Genomic DNA, 20,182 nt, shown 5'->3' on the forward strand with positions numbered 1-20,182 from the left:
GGCGGAAGAGCCGCCGCGGGCTGCCGCCCGACCCGCGGACACGCAGGCGCGTGCACCCGCACTTCCGGGAGGTCACTTCCTCCCCCGTCGCCTAGCAACGGCTGGAAGCCTTGCTGACTTCCCGGGCAGCGGTGACGCCGGGCTGAGCCGCGTTTCGCACGATGGTAAATCTGGAGCCTCCGTCTGCGACCCGGCGCTTCAGGGGAGCCCACGTCGGGGGTCGGGGGGGGGAGGGATTTTCGCTGCCCTGCCCCCGAGGCCGTCCCTCGCCAGCCGGTCCGGGGGCCGTGGCGAAGGCTGGGGGCTCTAGAAGATTCTTGGACGGGGAAGGAGGGAGAGGGCGACCTTGGAGGGGAGAAGATGCCTAGATGGGGGAAGCTGTCTTGAGGGATAGATATCAAGGGGGGTGGCTCTGGCGAGTGGAACTTGCGAGGTGTGGATGCCGAGAAGGAGAAGAGAGAGACGGGGGGATGAAAGGTCTTGAGGGGGTGAGAGAGCTCCGGAGCGAGGGAAGTTTGAAAAGGAAAGAGGCGAGAGGGAGAGAAGTCAGAACCTGGGAAGGAAGAAAGGGGCCCCAGGGAGAGCAGGGGGGGGTGAGGAGAAGGGAGAAGGAGGCGATACTGAGAAAGAAGAAAGGAAAATAAAGAGGAAAGGGAGGGGAGAGATAATAAATAAATCAGTAAATAGAAAGCGGAGACTGGGGATAGCTTGAAGAGGAGCAAGGCGAGTTTTTTAAGAGAGGTGAAAGGGGATTGGAGATGGGGATTAAGAGATTGTATTGGAGGGGTGCAGAAATCACGGAAGAAACAACTGGAAGGAGAGAGGGAGAGGCTGACAGCAGAAAGAGCCGTTTGGGAAAGAAGTAAAAAAAAAAAAAAAAAAGATAAAGGGGGGTTAGTGGTTGTAGGGAGCTATGCACATTGTGTTAAAGACGGCCAAAATGTGATACTGGACCCCCTGTATCACTCTTGTGCTTTGGTGCAGTGTTTCCCAAAGTGAGACGCAAACTGTAGTTGCTGTGTAAAATAGCTCAGAAATAACAAATCACACAGAGCGAATCACACCTGAGGAAGTGACTCCTCTTCCATTTTTTCCCCCAGCCTGGAGACTGTATCCAAGAAAGCTCCTGGCACTGTTAGGTCCTGAGAATCACTGTCATTTGGTATTTTCCATATTTCACCTGAATATCAGACCTCAGGCTCAGACCTTTCTTTGGGGTAGAATTTAATAACAGGCACTCTCTTCATTTTGTTCGTTCTTGCGGTTATTTCTGTCTCGGACAAATAGTAGCAGCTTTCCATTTGTGGTAGTGATGTGTAGTTGTAGTTTCCTTGTAAAAATCCATTTGTTTTTTTAGTAGCTTTTAGTAGTGAGATCATTTAAAGAACATGCTAGGTATATAATATAGATGATATTCGTGATGGCAAAAAATGTGACTCCAGTACACAAACCCCTGAAATTCAGCAAGCATATGCTGTAGTTATGGAAAAGAGGAAATCAGTGTTCCTGCCCACATCAAAGGCAAAAGAAAACTATCTTTTTAAAAAAATGTTTATTTATTTTGAGAGAGTGTGTGAGCAGGGGAGGGGCAGAGAGAGAGGGAGAGAGAATCCCAAGGCAGGCTCCACACTGTCAGTGCCAAGCCTGAAATCACAAACTGTGAGACCATGACCTGAGCCGAGATCAAGAGTCAGACACTCAACCAGCTGAGCCACCCAGCCGTTCCGAAAGAAAACTGTCTTTTGCCTAAAGTAGCATAATGTTTACCCGTTTGAGGTTAGAAGGGAAAAAAACAAACCCTCATCAAGACACTCTGCAGGATACTGCTTGAATTCGGAATATCCAGTGATTACTCAGGAGTCATATGCAGGTCTGAAAAAGATTATCTGTGATTTTAGCATTTGTAGAAGGGAATAAAACTGGTACAAGATAGTCTGTGCGTAAGATTAATTCAGGAAGCTGAGTTTAAAACCCAGTGGGGCTCCAACATAATCATTCATGGGTGAATATTCAGCTTGCACTGAGACCCAGGCACGTTACCAAGAGAATCCTGGGATATGTTGTGTTTACAGAGTATCCTGAATTTAATCATCTGAACTCCCAAGTAGGTAACATTTAGGAGTGAGAATAAGATTTCTCATTAAGGGATACTTTTTTTTCTACATTTATTTACTTTGAGAGAGCACACAAGCAGAAGAGGGGCAGAGAGAGAGAGAGAGAGAGAATCCCAAGAAGGCTGTGCACTGTCAGCACGGAGGCCAACATGGGTCTTGATCTCACGAACCATAAGATCATGACCTGAGCAGAAATCAAGATCCAGATGCTTAACCAACTGAGCCACCCAGGCACCCCTAAGGGATACTTTCAGACAGAGGAGATAATGACAATAGTTCTGTAACTATTTAAAGAAGTGTAATACAGAAAAGGAATTTTTCATACGAATACAGAAAGATCAATGAGTAAAACATGAATGGGAGCAGATTTCTGTCCAATATAGAGAATGCTTTTCCAGCAAATAGAGACATTGAAAATTGAGTGAGCTCTTGTGAGGTAGTAAGCTCTCCTTCTCCAGAAGAGTTCACACCAAGAGATGTGTCAGAGTTGTTAGCAGGAGTCTTATGCAGGCTTGGAGACAGGACTTGGCGGTTTCAAAGGTCTCTTCCGAAGGTCTGAGATCATAGTATGCAGTACCTTAGGTTAAGGGGACGGGGGAGTAGGTGTCTTTCCAAACATTTACTTTAGGATTAGGGTTACCGCAAAGACCCCCTTTGGTTAGTTGCCTTCTTGATCTCTTCAGGCGGAGGTGGAAGAAACCCTAAAGAGGATCCAGAGCCATAAAGGGGTGATGGGAACTATGGTCGTGAATGCAGAAGGTAAATATATCACAGGACGCCTTCTAGATACACACAAGCCAAACAAGGACCTGTTGGCTGTGCCTCGCCTAAGACAGACACCTTAGAATTTGAAATGTAAAGTTTATTTTCTGTGTCGTAGCTATAACATGTACTCACCAAATATCTATTGAGTACCTCCTATATACCAAGCACTCTGCTAAGAGTTAAAGATATAAATATGAATAAAACATGTCTAAAAATATCTCTGTATTCCTAAGAAACACTACACATGTCTAATTTTTAAAGCTTTGGTAACTCCTCTAATATTTCAGGGATACCATTGAAAGTATCATATTGAAGATAGGGAGAATATCATTGTTGGCAGTTAGTTTTTCTTTTAACATTATAAAGGGTGCAGAGTTTCAGTCTTCCTTTTAAGTGAAATTGTTCCTTTCCCACACTTAATAAAATATTTGAGAATAAATTTTAATACGACTTACAGGATAGTCTTTGTGGATATAGTATAAAAGGGCCAACGCATGTCCACCTAGGAGATCCGTAAACTTATACCAGAAACTTGCTCTCTCTCGTCCCACAATCCCTGCTAACAATCCACAAAGCCTTTTCTCTGGCACACTGCTATGGGCTCAGCTATGGTGGCAATCTCTTGAAGGCGTCTGCTAGTTTCATTGCTAATTCAGGCATTTGCAAAGGCAAGAAATACCACAAATCCCAGAGCATTAGTGGAAATAAGAGTAGCTACTTCACATAACTCACGGTGCAACCACAGAATTGGTGAATTGCCATGGCACACAGAGTGCTTTGCAACAGAATCTCACAGCTAATCATTATTTTTGGCACAAATCCATCAGCAAATATTTATTGAGCAACTACATACTAGCACCTGTTTACATTCAGACTTCAATCCCTTAGCAGTTAAAGACAGAACACAACCTCCTTCACTGAGGGTTTATGATAGTTGGATGAAATGTTAATTGTTGGGTGCCTAGCACAGTACCCAACACTTAACAGAATTATAATTAAAGAGTTCTCAGCATGTGGACATTTTTAATTGATTTGTACAGCGACAACATTTGATGTGTAAATAGAACATTGGATGTGTTTTGCAAATAATAAAATAAAATGAAAAATAACACCAAATGAATAAATTCACCCAGCTTGAGTGATCAGGAGGGAAAGGATTTAAGATCAGCCTTATTGGTAAGAAAGAGTTCTGCCCAGTATTTCCAGGAAGCGGTGCAGCGCGAGCACATTGTTCTGTCTGGAATGAGTCTCGTTCCTGGCATGCTCATCAAGTCCACACACCCCCTACGACGGGCTACGTGTGGGGCTGCAGAAAGGTAATGCATTCATTTCCTTCAGCTGCCGCAAGAAGGTACCACACACTAAAACATTAGAAAGTTCTTCTCGGGTCTGCAGGCTGGGAATTGGAATAAGGGTGTCAGTAAGGACAGCCTGTTCTTTGAAGGCTCTACAGGATCCTTCCTTGCTGCTCTCTTAGCTTCTGGTGGCTTCCGGAAGTCCTTGCATTCCTTGGCTTGTAGAGGCATCAGTCCAGTTTCTGCTTCCATCGTCCCATGGCGTTCTCCTCTCTGCGTCTGTTTTCTCTCCTTGTGAGGACTGCCGTCGTCGGATTCAGGCCCACCCTAATCTAGCGTGACCGTATCTTAACTAATTACATCTGCAAAGACATGCTATTTCACATGCTAAGGTTTAGGATAGACTTGAATTTGGGGGGAAAAGATACTTTTCAACCCAGGACAACTCATCTTACGAGTCACTTTGGAAGATCCTAGTCAAAAGTGTATAATCCTAGCCATATGCATCATATGTCTGAAAATGGCCATAGCCTGTGATGTGCAATTTCACTCCTAGGAATTTATCCTAAGGAGCGACGAAGAAACAGATTTAGGTGCAAAGGATACTCACTGAGGCATCATGTACAAAAGCAGTGAAGAAACAGACAAATAAGTAAATAAATCTATCCCAGCAGTACGGAAAATTTTTCATTCATTATGTAATGTTTACTTGGTGAACCACTACTCTACTGAAAATGTTGAAGAATATTTAGAGTCATGGGAAACAATGTTAGATGAAAAGCACGGAACAGAGCAGTAGCCAACATTTTCTAATCATAAACATAGCCAGCCACACAAACACACTTACAGTAAACATGGAAGAAAGGACAGGGCTATGTTACGGCGATCATCTCTGAGCGCTGGAATTACAATTGACTTTGCTTTCACTTGCTTGAAGTCTCTCAATATTTTTCTTATCCAAAGGCGGCAAAATATGATTTTTAAAACCCATTAACTTCTTCTAATTAACCCTTACTAAGATAAGATTATGTTAGGATTCGGGGCACCCTTCCAAACACCAAATTAACCATTTTCCCAAAAATATAAATGAGGGTCTTATTTTTGTGGTCAGATTATTAATAACCAGAGTGTACGACAAGCATGTTTATTAATAGCATATGGTATAAGTTGTGTGAACAGAATTAATAAAATATTCCATTCCATTTCAGCTGCCTACTCAATTTTAGGTGAAAGTGCCATTTATTATGGTGCAGCCCGGCAGCTTTCAGAAGACCCAGGAACTTAAATGCTGAAAAAAATTTAACTAAGATGGTGTTCACATGTTCTTGCACACCACCAGTGGGTTTAGTGTAATTCTCAGCAAATCATTTTAACATATCTCCAGGTTTTATTTGTGGCGAGGTGGGCCTTCTACCAGGTTTATACATTTCGATCTCATATGGCATGTTAAACAGAGTCCTTTGGTTTCACCGTTAGTGAAACCAAGGCGCCCTGTCCATGACAATAAAGCAGACTTCCCAATTTAGCCCACTGCTGAGCAGTAGAGGTTTTTATTAGACTAGATCCTTTGCTAACATCGGTTTCCCATTTATCCAACCATTCACGGTTTACAATATTGCAGCACTGATTGTTGAATTAGATACTGGTGAATACATATTATTTCTCAGACGGTCATAACTATCCCATATTCTTATGTATATAAGCCTGATTTCCAGAGGCTCTTGATTTTACATATTCTTGACATTTCTAACCATCAATCATTTGAATTTCATTAGACTTTATCAGCCATCCAGTCAGTTCCTTACATTTTTGAAATACAATCAACCAAAGTACAAATACACAGCTGAAGAGTACCAGCTTACTGGGATCATAAAGAGTCATATTTTAAAGTAGTGCCATAAATTCGGCAATATCCAATTCATTTTCTTTGTTCTAGAAGTTCCATCGTGGGGATTTATACCATACATACACACAAATGTGAAATGGCATGCACACGGACATATTCCATCGCCTTGCTTATTAAAGTCAAAGCCTGGGAACAGCCTAAATGCCCGCCAGAAGGATATACTTGTTACGTGTATCACAAGGCATTCGACAGTCATGTGATGCAGTCATTAACACGCCTAGCCTTAGCCCTGTGTGTACTGAACAGAAGGAGTTTCCAAGTGTATTTCATGAAAAATAATTTTTTTTTCACAGAATAGAGAACAAACAATGCAAAGAATACAAACAAAAAGACACTTGAACACACTTAGAATATCTCTGCAAGGTTCCCAAAGAAACTGGGAGCAGTGGTCACCTCGCAGAAGGGGCCATGAGTGAATTTTATACCATGTGCTAAAATTGCTCCTTAATAAATTATTTTTTAATTACCTTGCAGGGTACCAAGCAAGAGCTCAATAAATATTTGTCGATTGATTTTTTTCAAGTGGTCTGTAATGGATATGAAACCCTCCCAGAGCTTCCACAGTGTGCGCTTATTATTCAGAAAGGCTAGCTGTTTTATTTATTGACTTGGATCATGAATAGACTAACTAAATAGGCCTGAGCATTGGATTCATAATCTTGTCATCTACATTTTAAATAATTTATTCTGGCTGTATTTCTGGTTTTGACACTGAGCGGTGCAGACTTTGGAGGTAGTCACTATTCAGGATGCAAAATAAAACCAGTCCTCAGAAAGTGCCCTTAAAAGGTGAGAGCTTGCTACCTCTCAGCTCCCTGCCCGTTAAAGACACATGCCTTGTGATGGCTCATCAGGTGTGAAAGACATAACTGACTTCGGGGGAAAGTGGCCAAGAAATAATAATCCAGAAATTAACAAACTTGATATAAAACCTTGTTTATTGAACAGATTTTCCTGTAAATATTGTCCTTGTATCGTTTGGCAAGACCTATTCCAGAGCGAACGGTTGTTTTAAAAGAGACTGTTTCACAGTCAGAATGGAGGTCCTCAAAGAGTTTCATGAAAAGCTGGTAAAATCGTTAGTTTGTAAGAGCGTTCCACTCCTGAAATCCCCTCTTGTTTAACAGCTTCTGGAATTGCATTCTCTGAGGGACGACCCAGAGTTGTGTTAGCCTCTTCCACTGATCGGCCTTCATTCAGGTGCCTGTGGGATCTGACAGCCATCCCACACTCACCTTCACGTGTCCCCCTAAATTCAAGGCACGTGTGCAAATGGAATCCTTGCAATTCCCTGGCTGTCTGGTAGTTCTCACAATAATCTGAAAGCCCTCTCAGACGAGACACGGTACACGTAAAATACCCAGCACGGCACCTGTTAACAAGTAAGCGCTGAGCACCGAGTGACCAGAATTGAGCTGGATTGATTTGAACTGAATTGAATTATACTTGCATATTTGTCTGGATAGATTTTCCCAGTTAAATTAATAGGTTCAGTTTTAAAATCGCATAATGGAACAATAGAGCACACGAACAGCTAAATCTAAGAATGCTTAAGCCAAGAGTGAGCGCAAACCGGGGAATGCCCAGCAAAACCACAGTGTCTTTGCTGCTGGATTCTCTCATATAAAATGTAAGGTTTGCAAAATACCGTATGAGGAGCCACAGCGTAATTTTTAAAATCCCCTTTGGATACACTCCTCAATGTGTGCTATGATATCCCCTTCTGTTGCTGGCCTCAGGGGAGGACATTAGCACCACGTCACGGACGAAGCATTTCAAAGCAAAATGGCTATAGACCGACTGCTTGGAGGAGGGCATTAGGTAGACTAATATGTGAACTCAGTTCTGAAATAATCAGTGCACAGCTTCCAAATAATGTGTGCACGAAACCCAAAAAACAATACTTACCAGTCTAACAATAGGGGATTGGTCAAATGACGGTATGTTATAAAATAGTGCACAGCCGTTAAAAATAATTTGAGGACCGTGTCACTGACAAGAACAGCTCGGGTATGCTATCACTTAAATGAAGAAAAAAGCAGTAGTCCAATTTGTCATGATGGTTTGTCACAACTACATTTTAAGACCCACGTACACACAAAAAGACCGGAAGGAAAGAAACTAAAATTGTTACCAGTGAGTGATGTCGGCCATAACTTTTTCTTCCTCTTTAAAATCATCAGCATTTTCCGGTATATCCACAGGGTGCACATTCCTTTGACAGTTAAAACTTTTAACCCAAAAGTGACTCTTGTAACAGGCATTCCTATCCGAACAACCTTGGACAACTCGACGACGGTTCAGTACGCGGGTCTTCTTCATCAGCTGACAATGAAAGCCAAGAGCACGGTCCGTGACATTGATCCTCAGAATGACCTCACCTTTCTCAGGATCAGGTCAAAGAAACATGAAATCATGGTAGCCCCAGGTAACGTGGCGTTTCACTTCATATTTAAAGCATCTTTCTCCTTTACTGGATAAAAGCTCTGTTTCAAGGAACTGGACATACAGACTTTAACCTGCAATATGGCGCGTAGTGTTCTCCAATTACAAAATGAAAGACGTTGGAATCTGAAAAACTCAAGCTGGAAATTTTGTGAAGTTAGCGACAGATTTAACCTTTGAAGAATCTGAATTTTTCCCATTTGCATTTATTACCAGTAATCAAAATAGGGATAATGCAGGGAGTGGCTCAAAGCCCTGTAGGGTCTTAAACCCTCCCCGCGAGAGAACACATTCACCGGGCCTGCCTCAAGACGGCAGCCATAGAAACCCTCCTCTCCTTGAAGGAATTACATTCACAGTGTTCACCAATGTCTGTGTAACACAGGACTCGTGCTCCCAAATCTAGTCTGGAACAAACTTCTCTAGAGAACATCTATAACATCAGAATTACCCATATACTGTGTTCTCACCCTGCTGCACATCAAAAGCACTTGGAAAGCTTTACAAAAACAGTTATTGATACCAGAGGCCGTACCCCAGGCCGGTGAACTCAGAACCTCTGGAACTGGGTCCCGGGTCGTGGTAGTGAAAGCTCAGCAGGTGATTCTGATGTGCAACCAGGGTGGGAAACCATTGGTCTACAGAGAGTCCAAGTGATGTTTTGAAGAGAAACGCAGATTAGCCGAAGTATTCACTCAGTAAGTTGAATTCTTCCAGTGGATTAACTTTGTCCGTCTCTCTCCACAGATAAGGAATATCTTCTGATCGTCATTCAGAATCCATGTGAATAGACCTGCTACGGCCCATCCTGTCCTGTGATGCCCAGTTGCAAATGCTTTATTTACTCCTTAGTTATTACCAAGATTATATTCCAATCTGATCTTTCAGACATTATTCACTATTTTCACAAACTATTCTGCACGTCTCATTTAGTCCCTTTCAAATGTATTGTAAAGTTGTGATTTAGTTATGTAATAAATGAATTCTGGTATAGAGGTCTCTTTTTTTTTTTTTATAGTACACCAGACTGAAGGATTCTAGTGGGAATCCTAGCAAGCCTTCCTTGCAACAGTCCTTGTAGTCTAGAGGTGTGCCAAGAATCAACGTGGCTGTGTCCTTTTGCCCGTTTCATTAGCACGTCCCGGAGGTTCCATGGAGCACAGCGGGAGCTACCGGGGAGTAGGAAGCCCTCATCCTCTAGGGGCGCTAGATGCTTTCCCAGGTTAAACGAGGGACATTAAAAAGTCAGAGGCGTGGCGCTCAGCAGGGTCAGCCCCACAGCTGAGCGCCTCCTCCCACAACTCCAGAGGGTGTTTTTTTACTAGATATTTCAAACATTCAGAAAATAATGAAACGAATAATAGATCAGATTTCCAAGACCCGTTAGAACAGATGTTAATATTTTGCTGTATTTGCCTCATATTCTCTCTTTTGTTAATTAAGCCTTTTATTTTGATACATCTGAGGATTCACATGAACCTGTAAGAAATAACATAGAGATCTTGTGTGCCTTTTACCCAGTTCCCTCTACTGTAGCGCATATTTGACTTTTGAGTAATTTTCCCACAACTTTTTATTTTCAGTAACTTAAAACCTGCAGAAGAGTCAAAAAGAATAGCAGTCAACACTCACCTAAGCTTCACTCACATTCACCGACTGTTAATATTTTACATTTGTTTCACCTCTCTCTGTCTAGATATACATGTAAAAAATACACACACACACACACACACACACACAACCATAACCCCAATTTCATACTTAAGTCATTTAATATTGATACAATACCATCTCATACACAGTCATATTCAAATTTCACCAAAGGTCCCAATAATGTCCTTTACAGCTTTTTTTTTTTTAATCCATGATTCTACAAGGGTCACATGTTGCTCTTGGTTACCATGTCTCTAATTTCTTAGCTGTTTTTACAACACCTTGTTCTCTATTTTCCACCTCTAGGTGGTATCGAATTTGTATTTCCTGTCCCTAGAGTCCCCAGTGCCACCTGCTCCCCACCCCCAAGCCCCTCCCACCAAGACCCAGATGCAGCCTGTAAATAGAGGAAATTCAGCTAAAGAGCAGATCTCAGTCACGGGCTTTCCCTTCCTTCCACACCATGACTTGGAGACCAGACACACCATGCCGGACCCAACCTCATCCTTCAGCCCAAAGAGGTGTAGGTATCATAACTCACTCACCCAGGGACAGCTTCAGCACCTGCTGAGCATTCCAAACATAAACAAGGGCTTGTTAGAATTCAAATGGCAAGAAAATGCATCATTGAGGGAGAGGACCACAGAGATGGTCTATCCAACCCCTTGATTTCGCAGGTGAGGATTTCGCCTGAATCATGGATCAGGTGTCTTTCAGGAATTGGGTATGTGCGTTTGTATTGGACTGGTCATGCCAATGAAATTGGTGCCTATGATCTTTTCAGGGGGCTTATGCTCTTGTATAAGCTGTACCCCTTCCAAAAAAAATTGTTTTTAGGAAGTAAAAAGTAGCTCATTGTTATAAAATGTACCAGAGGTAACATTGGATTCCAATACCTAAATCTGTCATCTCCCCATAGTTTCCCAGCCCACCCACAGCTCGTCAGCAGACGCACGGCTGAGTGGCAAAGCCACTTCCTTCCTCCTGGCCCAGCCAGAAATTTCAAGCCCCATTTGAGATGCAGCAGTGGGAAGTCTCTGACAGGTACAGATGACACCATTGCAAGTGCCCGGGCTCTGTGTGGGCTCTTCCTGGGAAGAAAACCCTTCCATCCTGTTGGGTAGGAAACTCTGCTGTGATCCTGCCTGCACTTCCGCACCCAGAGGACACTGTAACCCTTTGTTGGAGACAGAGACTGTGGCAACAAAAGGGAGAACTTGCCAACACCAGTCGCGACGGAGGAGGCTATGATCTTGGGGGATTTGTACCACCCCTCTCTGCCTTCCAGCACACAGACGTCCACATTCCCCCTTGGATTCATAACAGCATAGTTAATTAACTCTATTTAAAAGGTGCCTGAACACACAGACTAAAGAGACCCACATCCATGTAAAACCGGTGCCAAAGCTTTTGTTTCCTATGAGAAGTACAAGCCTGGGCTCAATGGTACCTCCCCATCTTGCTATCAACTTTACCTGAACAAATGGGAGAGCTATTTGCAGACTCTCTGGGGGAACATATCCCAACTATAAATATTAATGATAACGAACCTGGAAATGCCAGCTTAATAAAATAGCTGAAAATGCCTTTATACCTCATTAGCGTTACAAGCCCCCAAATCTTCATCACGGAATAGCAGGACCATCCCAGGAGAGAATGGGCAAGAGCCTGTTCAAGGCTCCAGCAGGCACAGCCTCTCACAGTCCCTTTTACAGGGTACATTCTGGTTTTTTTTAGTTAGATTACCTATCATCTTCCAAAGCAAAAATTACCGTGGACTAAGACTCGGATCAGTCTTTGACAAATTACAATGATCCCTAGTACATCTTTGACATGGGGCAAAATATCCTTACTTTTCTGACATTAGAAAAGAACGCACCACCCTTGAATAGGGAACTAGAGCATGTTTAGGTGAAATGGCCACAGATATTCATTCAGTCAACCACTATTGGGTCTTATATTCTATTTCTTAAAAAAAAAAAAACAAACTAGAACATGTTTGGAGCTATAACAGAGCTTTCAGAGTAGTAACATCTTCAATCAGGAGCCTGACAAATGATAAACTGGTATCTGAAGTTGTGGGAATCATGGGGGCTAAGAGTGTTCCCCTAACAGGAAATCAACTCTAGAAATGGAAACTCAGGCATCCGCGTGGCAGCTTGAAATATCCTTAGGATCTTGAATATTTCAGGTTAGTAACACTTTTTTGTATATTCTTATGAAAACTTGATTAGAAGGTTGAGTTAGCCATGCACTCAGTCATTCCTTGAACACAGAGAAAAGAAGACTGAACTTCTTCCTTCCTCCTAGGTTCTTTCTCTAAGAAACGTCCACGCCTTTTTTCCCTCCACCATACATGACCTTGGGACTCACTCTCTAGATGTCACCAACATTAAACATCCCTACTGCGCACAAAAACGATTTTAAAATTCTCATTCTTTGGTTATCTTCACAGCATGAGGTGGAACATGGTGCAGGAGAAAGATCCTGAGACCCTGACTCTACGATTTAGTGATCAGCAGGGTCCACATTTTTCTAGACCTCAGATTACTTGCCCACAGATGTGCCCACCTGCAGTGGCCTAACATTCTGAACTATAGAGCATAGATGCCATTTGTTGTTGTTGTTGTTGTGGTTGTGGTTGTTGTTAGCAATATTGGCAACATAAACCAAGTTTACCAGAATACGAGCCATTTAATATACCTCACTGTGGCTTCTTCTAACCTTTAACCTCATGCATAAATAGATTTAAAGAGTTATAATCCTGTGGAGCACACAATTTTCTCTCATTCCTTTATTTATCACTTAACAAGGAGTTCCATATTCCTACCTAGGGTTTCTCTTAAAATCTGTATGCAATTCCATCAAGTTTCTCAGGGGCCCAGAGGAGGCCAGTGAGAGATGCTTCCCTGCTACCTAGATTTGGAAGACAGAGAGGAAGCCCCCGGGTGGCTAGACCGATGCACAGGTGTTGGGGTACCCCAATTTCCACAGGGGAGTAGCAGAGAGAGCCCATTCTCAGTAGGAAGGAATAGAGCTGCCATGCTTTGTACCACAGAGCAAGGACACAGCATTCATTCCGTGGGTTCTCTGCCATGTTCCAGGTCCTCAGCTGTATTTTTACCCTCGGGTTTATGAAGCACCTCCAAAGCCCACTCGTAAGTTTTCCTCTTTTTTGTACACTCTACTGGAGTGGGTTTCATCTGCTGCCTGGCACCAAAAAGTCCTTACCTAGCCATTGCACTATATTTGGGTCACCCCTGGCTGCTTTCATCAGAGCTGGTCCAGGAGCTGGCTCCCGAGGAAGTGTGTATTCATCAGAGGCCCTGAACAGATGGATTGTGACCACCCGCTCCCTTGCTTCAAAACGCACCCCATGGCTCTGGCTGGACAGGAGAAGAAGCCATTGCTGGGCTCTTGCGGAGCAGAGCTGTGGGTGGGAAACAGATACTGAGGCATCCCTCTCACTGAGGCACGGGGTCTCTACTTCACTTCCACCTGCTGAGTGGCCTCTGCCTCTGACATTGGCTGGAAGGAGAGGTGGCCACCTGGATTCTGGGCAGGTGAATTCTCAAAGCATCACCCCACCTGGCCCCGGGCATCTGGAGTGGCGGAGAGCCACAGGAGAGACAAAGGGATAAAGAAGTATGGCACAGACTCACCTGGCAGTCAACCCTCCCCTTGTGCCCAGAAGGCAGCGTGGCATTGAGGAAAGAACACTGCTACGTAGCCAGACAGGTCTGTCTGTGACTCCCAGCCCTGCCATCAATAATAATAATATTAATGATAATAATTTATTATTATTTTTGGAAGAAGAAGAGGAAGGAAAAGAGGGGAAGGAAGAGGAGGGAGAGGGGAAGAAAAGAGAAAAGAGAATGAGCAGCAGGAGCTAACATTTGTTGATCACTTCCTATGTGACAGGCACGGTGGAGTTTCACAACAGACTCGTTTTGCGGACAAGAACACCAAGGCTAAGAGAAGTCTCACAGCTTGCCCAAGGTCAATCAAGCTTTTTAAGTGTCAGAGGAGGCACCGGCAACCTCAACACATGACTCGGGCACACACTCTTAACCACTCCCTTCCATCGCTGACTCACCAGACCTGTGACAAGGAAATTAAAATCGCTGAGCCTTAGAACCCTCATGTGAAGAGTACAGACCATAATTCCTACATTGCAAGTTGTTGGGACACACGAAAAAATTACACAAAGCACCTGACACTTAGCAGATGTTCAGCAAAGGGTCGTCACAACCAGCATCATCACCCTCATCATTACTGCGTGGAGAACCAGAAAGTGCTGGAAGATGGCCATCCCAGGTGTTAGGTTATCATGATAAATGTGATGCACGTCACAACGTGGACATTGGACAATTGCCATGGAGTCCATCGGATAGAGTGGTTGCTCCAAATCCTTTGATCGAACCCCTCAAATCCCCAGCAGTCAATTCTCCATCCGGGTCTACAGGATGTCAGACTACCATCCCCTTTGTAGAATCCCATCATATCGGGAATGGCTCAGAGGACTAATCTCCCCATCAATAGCACATCTACCGTTTTGTGTGTTCACCAAGCCTGTGCTTTATCCACCTCCCCGTTCCATCCACACTTGTAACCAGTTTGAACCACTCTTTCTTTCCCCCTCTCCACTCTGCCTACGCGTATAACCAGCTTTTCTATTTAGTCTGGATTGATAAGTCGATTAGTCGATCCAATCCATAAGACTGAATTTCTAGTCCGTATTAACTGGCTGCATTTGCCCAACAATCCACTCAAGAGAAGCTGTGCATTTGACAGTCTGTAAGGCTTAAGAACACAAACTGGCTTATTCTTACACTTACTTACACACACACACACACACACACACACACACACACACACCTCAGTGCCTGGGAGAAAATCTGACACGGGGTCTGTGGGGCAAATAGTCAATATCTCTATCCCTTCCCAGCCCTATCTTAGAAACACTGTTCCCTGGATCACACGGTTGGTTGCAAAGGGGTTCACTAAGTTAATGAGCACCTTTGAAGTAAACATAATGAGCTACATCCCCCAAGAATACTCAAGATGGGATTCTGACCAATTAGAAGCTTTAGAACTTCTCAATTCAGATGGCAAGATGAGATTCTCAGTTCAGATCGTGAAATGAGTGAAGGCAGGTCATCGACTCTCAGGGGCCTCCTTCTCTCTCTGCTCCTGCACAACTCCTGCTTCCTGAGTCACCCCAAGGAGCTATCTGGGGCCTCTCCATCAGTGCCAGGGGGCCAGAAGGTCTGGCTCCTGGAATAGGTTCTAGCACTCACAGCTGCACCCTCTGTGGAGCGGGGCTGGGAGGCGTGTATGGGCAAATCCCACACCTCTGGGGAATGGGCTGGTGCCAGCATCATCAAATTACAATGGCCCAAATGGTGCTGTCGGCCAGATCCCTTATCCAACGTGAACTTTAAGTTGTTCACAAACTCCAGACCTTTCGGTGGGTATTTGATCATGTCTCAGGGAAGTAGCAGGAAAGTGAATGTCTAGTGTCTCCAAGGGAAAAAAAAAAAAAAAAAAAAGCACAATACCATCAGTGATGTCAGGGGCCGGGGAAGAGGATATTATCTGAACATGTTTACCTGCTCTTGCCAAGCCCATGCAATTTCCGGGAGATGCAAGCAAAGATTAATAACCATTTATGAAATCTCAGATTAATAAAAATACAGGCTCCATTTGAGAATTTAAAGGAAAGAAGGTGTGCTTCTTAATCAGGGAAGCATTAACCAGGTAGTGCCCATTCTGCAAGCATTTAACCAGGAATTACTTCATGCCGGGCACACTCTGTGCCCAGGAGCGGACGTGGGTGATGTCATCCCTGCCCCCAAAGCTCCTAGTGTATAATGGAGATAGGTGTGCAAAGAACACATTTTCAGTACACTGAGATAATAGCAACCAGTGCAGTGTGTGTGAGGGCCTAGGCAGTACAGATAAGGGGCTGATAAAGGCTTGGTGTTTAAGGAACACTGCATTCAAGCAGATACACCTCAGCTGGATGTGAAAGGCAGAATAGGAGTTTACAGTGTGAAGGAGAGGGCGTGAGTGATCTGGCTGGAAGGAGCTGGCGAGCCAGGCTTATTCTAGGCCAGTGGTTTTGAAACCTTGCTTTAGGAATCGCGACCTTCATGCACAACACAACCTTAATTTAGAGGTGAGCAAAGCTGTTTGCTCTCTGTAAAGGAGGCCAGGCTCCCCTTCCATTCTTTCCTCTTCTCCTGTCCTTCCCCACCCCACACATATACCCAGTGGTCCTTAGGGGGCCCTGAGGGGCCCATCCCGGACCTGCTGAATGGAGATCTGCATTGAGGAAGATTTCCAGCAGATTCTTGTTCTCCTTAAGGCTTTCCAAGTGCTACCCCAGGATGCAGAAATGTATTTCCCCCAGCAAGTGCCCCAGGGAGAGGGGCTGTGACTGGGTGGGTTTAGGAACACTCCTGCCATACTATTTGTCTCTTCTTGAAATCTTCCTCCATTACCAAACCCAAGCCACTCAAAGCCACCACCAAGAAATAAGTAAAAGGGTGTCACCCCAATCCCAACTCAAAGAAAGAGAAAAGAGACACCCTGTAAAACCCAACCAAAGCTGATTCCCCAGCCAGGTTTCCCGACCTTATTCAGTAATCAGATGGTTCTTCCACGCAGAGGACTCTCCCCTGGTAGGTTTTATTATCCCCCTTTTCCTGATAAGAAAAACGAGGCTCGCAAGATGGCAGTGTCTTGCCCAGAGTTACAGTACTCGACTCAAAGCCCCTTGAGGTCAGAACCCCCGCGTTATTTATCATCGCAAGCCCCGCGTATGATTCAGAGTCAGCATTTAGTCTACACACAGCATAGACAGCTTGGATGAAGAATACTGTGTGTGGCATAATCCACGCTTCCAGTTTTGGGGGACAAATGGGACACAGACTTTAAATAAATAAGGGTGGATTTATCACTGAGTCTCCACCTCCCAGATGTATCGAACCTCAAAGGTTTCTGTCAGACCTCTTTCTTCCCAGCGCTCGCCAGAATATTGATTCCCGATTTGGGGTTGCCATTATTATTTCTGTTGCTGTCAGTACCAAAAACAGCCTGTCCTACTCTCAAGATTAGGATAATCAGCTCCAACACAGCCAGGAATTCTGTCGCACGTGTTTGCATACGTGTGCACACGCACGTGGAAAGATGGTGACAAATACACACCAGACATTAACAAGGGTGATTTCTGAGTGGGTGGGATTATGCTTTATTTTATTTTCTCCCTTTCGCCCTTCTTTATCTTCTGTTTCCTTCACTTTTGGCGGCAACTTCCAAGTTTTACTGGAGCATGCTACGCATATAAAAATCATACACAAAGTACCTAGCTCGATGAATTTTCACGAACTGAACACAGCCGTGTAACCAGCACCCCAAATCAGAAACAATTGAATGAAGTACCCTTTGGGCTTCCTTCAGGCCTCTAACCCACCCCAAGGAGCACTCAGGGCCTGGCTTGAGTCACCAGACGTTAGTTTTTCCTCTTTGTGTACTTTGCATAAGTTGAATCTGACTCTTTGTCCAGTTTCTCCCTACTATCCATGGCGAGACTCAGCTGTGCTGTGTGTGAGTGGTAAAGCCCTCATCCTTATCGTTGTTTACTGCTTTTTTTACGCACAGAAAATGCTACCGAAATGTTTTTTTCTTTGGTGGCAGAGGGAGTCTCTCCTCCTTGCAGGAAGTAGGTCTGTGAGGCCAGGGATGTGGTATCTCAGGGAGATGATAAAAAGTGACAAGAAAGATCAGTGCTTTCAGCCATTGGTTCCCAGCCACCAACAGGCCCACCATCACCACGCAGTGGAAAGGACATAGGTTCAAATCCTGACTCAGCCACTAATCTCTCCAGGGAATGCTGGTTCCGGTTCACTCTTTGAACCTCAGTGTTATCATCTGTAAAATAGGAGATCTTAATTGTTCCCTGTAGCAGACGCTGTTGGCTTCCACCCAGATGCCCTTGAATACTTTTTTTTTCTTTTTTAATCACTTCTGTGTATCCTTCTGCAGGCCTGCAAGGTAGGTTTGCTCTGCCTTGGGGTTACTGGAGCCACTTTGTAAGCACACAGAGAGAACCTTTAGTGCCTGGGCGTTTGCTCACGTTGACCCTCAAGGCCTTCAGCCAGTGAGTGTTGGGTGCAGGAGTGTGGAAGTCCAGCTCCCGTGCACCCAGGAGAGGCGCAATTCACCCTCCAGCGGCCCCTGTGTGCCCCCCCAAAATGGTCTTGGCCTGAAATAGCATCTTTGCTGGGCTACTTCCCCTCCCACCCAGCTCCCCCTCTCCCTGCTGGCTTCCCTGGAGCTCCTCCTGCATCCATCACATGCACAGGAATCCTTGTGGAGGGCCCACTTCTAGGGAACCTGTCTTCGGACACCCTAAGGTTTGTTGTGGGGTATACACGGCTAATCGTGTATAAACCACCCGGCACCCCGGGAGGTACTGGCCTCTGTTAAATCTCTTCCTCATGTCAGCCGCCGGCTGGCCTTGCTGTGTGGCCACACGCCCTGAATCCTAAAATCCCTGGGGATAGAAGGAACCATAAACATCCAGGACTCCTAGACTCTTGAGTTACCTTGAATCACTGCCATCTCTCCCTGAAGAGTATTACGGTAGCCTCTAAATGCCATAACCAGGGACAGCAGAACGGCCCCCCTCCAGAACTCCAGCTTTATTGGGCTGCAATCAGCATGGCCATCTTGAGGGGAGATAAAGCTGTGGAGAGCGGATATTAAAGCCCCCGGCAGCATTGAGCTTCCCCAGATCGGAGGCCAGACTCCCCACCCACTGCTCCCCAGCATCTGCACCCCCTTGACCCCACCCTGGCTGGCAGGGAAGGCGGCTCTGTCCTTGGGCAGTGGTGGGCAGCCCTGTGTGTTAGCATTCACTCTTGCCGAGAAGGGGGTCTTCCTGCACCAAAAGCTAAGAAGTGCAAAAGGATATTAAAAGAGAGAGAGAGAGAGAGAGAGAGAGAGAGAGAGAACATGGCATGCATGGAATTATCCTCTCTTTTGAAAAGGACATTCACTGTTTTTTAATAAAGCCATGGCATTGATCTGTGTTCAGAGAACACTTTAGACTCATGCCCCCCAACATGACGGGACCATGGGAGCCAGATACTGACAAGGGGTAGATGTTTAATGTCAATGGTGCTCAGTTACGGACCAGGCACTGCTTTATGTGTTTAACAGTCTTGGAAGGAGATGTGTTCGCCTTTGATTTGCAGATGAGGAAACGGAGACTCTAAGGAGGTAAACGGCCTCTCGGGACCTGTGTGGCCTCGGAGGCTGGGTGCTTAAACAAAGCCATTGCCAGGAGCTTAGGTACCAAGGATGTTTTAATTTCCTAGGGCTGTTGTAACAAACTACCACAAATTGCATGGCTTAAGACAACAGAAATCATTCTCTTGCAGCTCTGGAGGCTGAAGTCCTTCTTTGTCTCCTAGCTTCTGGTGGTAGCTGGGAGTCTTTGGGGATCCTTGGTTTGCAGCTGGGCCTCTGTCATACTGTGGCTTTTTTCCCTGGGTGTCTTTGCCGGCTTCCTTTTTTAAAAGGGCATCCAGTCACACTAGATGAAGGATGCACCCTGCTCCAGTACGCCCTCCTCCTAACTAATGACATCTGCAATAACCCTCCTTCCACGCAAGGTCACATTCTTAGGTAGCAGGGCTTTAGTGCTTCAATGGATCTTTCGGGGGGACACAATTCAACACACAGCAGAGGACAAGCAGGCAGAAACGCAGCTTCTAAACAAGGAGGTGCGGGGTGAGGAGAGGCTTGGACTTCTCTCGTATTCGGGGATGCCACAATGGACACTCCATGCTTCCGATCTCAGTCAACATGTCCGTTTGGTCACCCTGCTACTAAGGAGATGGCCCCGGAGGAAAAGTCCGGCTCAGCAGGAACGAGTACGAACACAGGGGAGGAGGGTGGATCTCTAAAACGTGAGGCCTTCTCCCAGGCAAAAC

The 20,182-nt window shown here is 44.9% G+C and overlaps 1 protein-coding gene across 1 annotated transcript; it reads left to right on the plus strand.

The window, feature by feature from the left end:
- The first annotated feature begins 57 nt into the window (after window positions 1–57).
- DYNLRB2 (dynein light chain roadblock-type 2) lies at window positions 58–9,516 on the plus strand. The gene is made up of 4 exons (XM_019413111.2): window positions 58–164; window positions 2,798–2,873; window positions 8,341–8,508; window positions 9,273–9,516. The coding sequence occupies exons 1-4, from the start codon at window positions 162–164 to the stop codon at window positions 9,314–9,316; spliced, it is 291 nt and encodes a 96-aa protein (XP_019268656.1). The 5' UTR covers window positions 58–161; the 3' UTR covers window positions 9,317–9,516.
- The last annotated feature ends 10,666 nt before the right edge of the window (window positions 9,517–20,182 follow it).

Source organism: Panthera pardus, unplaced genomic scaffold (assembly GCF_024362965.1).
Source record: "Panthera pardus isolate Hobbes unplaced genomic scaffold, ASM2436296v1 HiC_scaffold_19, whole genome shotgun sequence".
In the NCBI taxonomy this organism is placed as follows: domain Eukaryota; kingdom Metazoa; phylum Chordata; class Mammalia; order Carnivora; family Felidae; genus Panthera; species Panthera pardus.

What these genes read in the sequence shown, in the direction of transcription:
- DYNLRB2 (XM_019413111.2), top strand. An exon ending in TATGGTCGTGAATGCAGAAG is followed by an intron (nt 2,874 to 8,340) that starts GTAAATATATCA and finishes CTCTTGTAACAG; the next exon opens with GCATTCCTATCCGAACAACC. An exon ending in TGAAATCATGGTAGCCCCAG is followed by an intron (nt 8,509 to 9,272) that starts GTAACGTGGCGT and finishes CTCTCTCCACAG; the next exon opens with ATAAGGAATATCTTCTGATC.